Source organism: Chrysochloris asiatica, unplaced genomic scaffold (assembly GCF_000296735.1).
Source record: "Chrysochloris asiatica unplaced genomic scaffold, ChrAsi1.0 scaffold00189, whole genome shotgun sequence".
NCBI lineage: Eukaryota > Metazoa > Chordata > Mammalia > Afrosoricida > Chrysochloridae > Chrysochloris > Chrysochloris asiatica.
Genome location: NW_006408707.1, coordinates 1,376,285 through 1,377,970, shown reverse-complemented (window position 1 = coordinate 1,377,970; position 1,686 = coordinate 1,376,285). Strand labels below are relative to the sequence as shown.

General features: G+C 32.0%; 1 protein-coding gene across 1 annotated transcript in view; it reads right to left on the bottom strand.

The window, feature by feature from the left end:
• The window catches only part of FBXL17 (F-box and leucine-rich repeat protein 17), a gene marked incomplete at its 5' end in the record, with an annotated part of 910,371 nt that overhangs the window by 811,120 nt on the left and 97,565 nt on the right, over positions 1 to 1,686 (bottom strand). The window contains one exon of the mRNA XM_006872263.1: positions 670 to 792. Within this exon, the coding sequence (XP_006872325.1) occupies positions 670 to 792 (123 nt within the window). The remainder of the gene's footprint in view (positions 1 to 669; positions 793 to 1,686) is intronic.

Here is a 1,686-nt window from a genome sequence, read left to right as displayed (position 1 = left end):
CGAGATGGATTGACAAAGTGGCAGCATCAATGGGCTCTAACGTGTCAACAATTGTGAGGTTAACCCAGAACCGGGTAGTATTTTGTGCTGTTGTGTATAGGGTCCCTATGAGTCAGTACTGACTTGATAGCACCTAACATCAACAACAATGACACTAGAAGCTATGCCACTTGTATCTGCAAATATTTAGCAAGGACATCCAAGGTGGGCAGGTTTCTAGACCAAGACAGACCAGGAAGAAGTCTGGCAATCTACATCTATAATTTAGCCTATGAAAATCCAATGGATCATAATTCTCCAAAAAAAAAAAGGAAAACAAAAAAACCCCAAAGTGTTTAATAATGTTTTTAAAAAGGAAATGAAAAAAGGAGAAGACAAAAGATAAGAAATTAAGAGGGAAACCTCAATTAGCAACTAACATTAGAGAATATCAAGTACACCATGAGAATCTAGTTTCAACTTAAATTCCCAATCACATTAGTAATACATCATAATACATTAGTAAAAAATTCCTAATCACATTAGTAATACATTGCAATGTACAATAAAATAGTTTAAGTACCTATCTTGAAAAAAATACAGCATAAAAGATATGATGTCTGTTAAGCAACAAGAATATTTTTAATAGAGTAAGTTAAATTGAGTGTTTCTTAGAATTAGATTCCATACCTGCTGACGGCTACTAAGATCCAGCTGTTTCCAAAACTGGAAATCTAAACAAAGATCACGCCAGTACTTGCAAACCAATGATGCAGAAAGGCAACGCTCATCCAGGGACAAATTGGAAAATATCTGCAAATAAAAAAGGAACAATAATAACAACACATGCCAAACATTTTAAAGGCACAAAGAAAGTATTTTTTTATTAGTTACAAAAGATTAACTTTTGACAACATAAAATAATCTTGCAAAATATATTAGAAGAGTCACTGCTAGTGGCTTCTCTAAAGAGAAATCATAGTACAGGAGTTGAGAACATGGGCTGCTGTTAAATTTGGGGTAAGAAGTAGGAAAAAGGGAGCTAGAGGAATTATGCATATGTGGAAGGATAAACCAAAACCTAATTTTAAAAATGCTTACCTTTAGGGGAAGGGAGAAAAAAAAAAAAACAGAAGGGGAAAAAGATGAATACACTTAGGTTTATTGTTTTGGCCTTATATAATTTTTTAAAACAAAAATAAATCCTAAGAAGAGAATTTCACATATGATTTTTTTTTCTAGAAACCCATTATTCCGGTCTCATGCTGAGATAAACATCACACACACCCAATGAGAGACATTCTACAAAATATCTGATTACAAGCCTTCAAAAAATTAATATAATGAGAAAAAGAAAGAAAGGCTAAAAAACTACCAAGAACTACAGAAAACTAAGGAGATAAGACAACTAACACAATCCCAGACATTTAGAAAAGCTCATGAAATCCAAATAGAAACTTTGTTAATAGGAATACACAAATGTCTGTTTCTTAGTTTTAGAAAATATACCACAGTAATGTAACTTGATAAAATTAGAGAAAACCAAAATGGGGTGAGGAATTTATAAGAGCTTTGAGTACTAGATTTGCAACTTTTCTATAAATAACAAAATTACTCAAAAAAAGAAAGTTTATTACCTTTTTTAAAATTTCATAAAAGGTAGTTGTTGCTAAGTGCCATCAAATTGTTTCCAAATCACAGCAACCA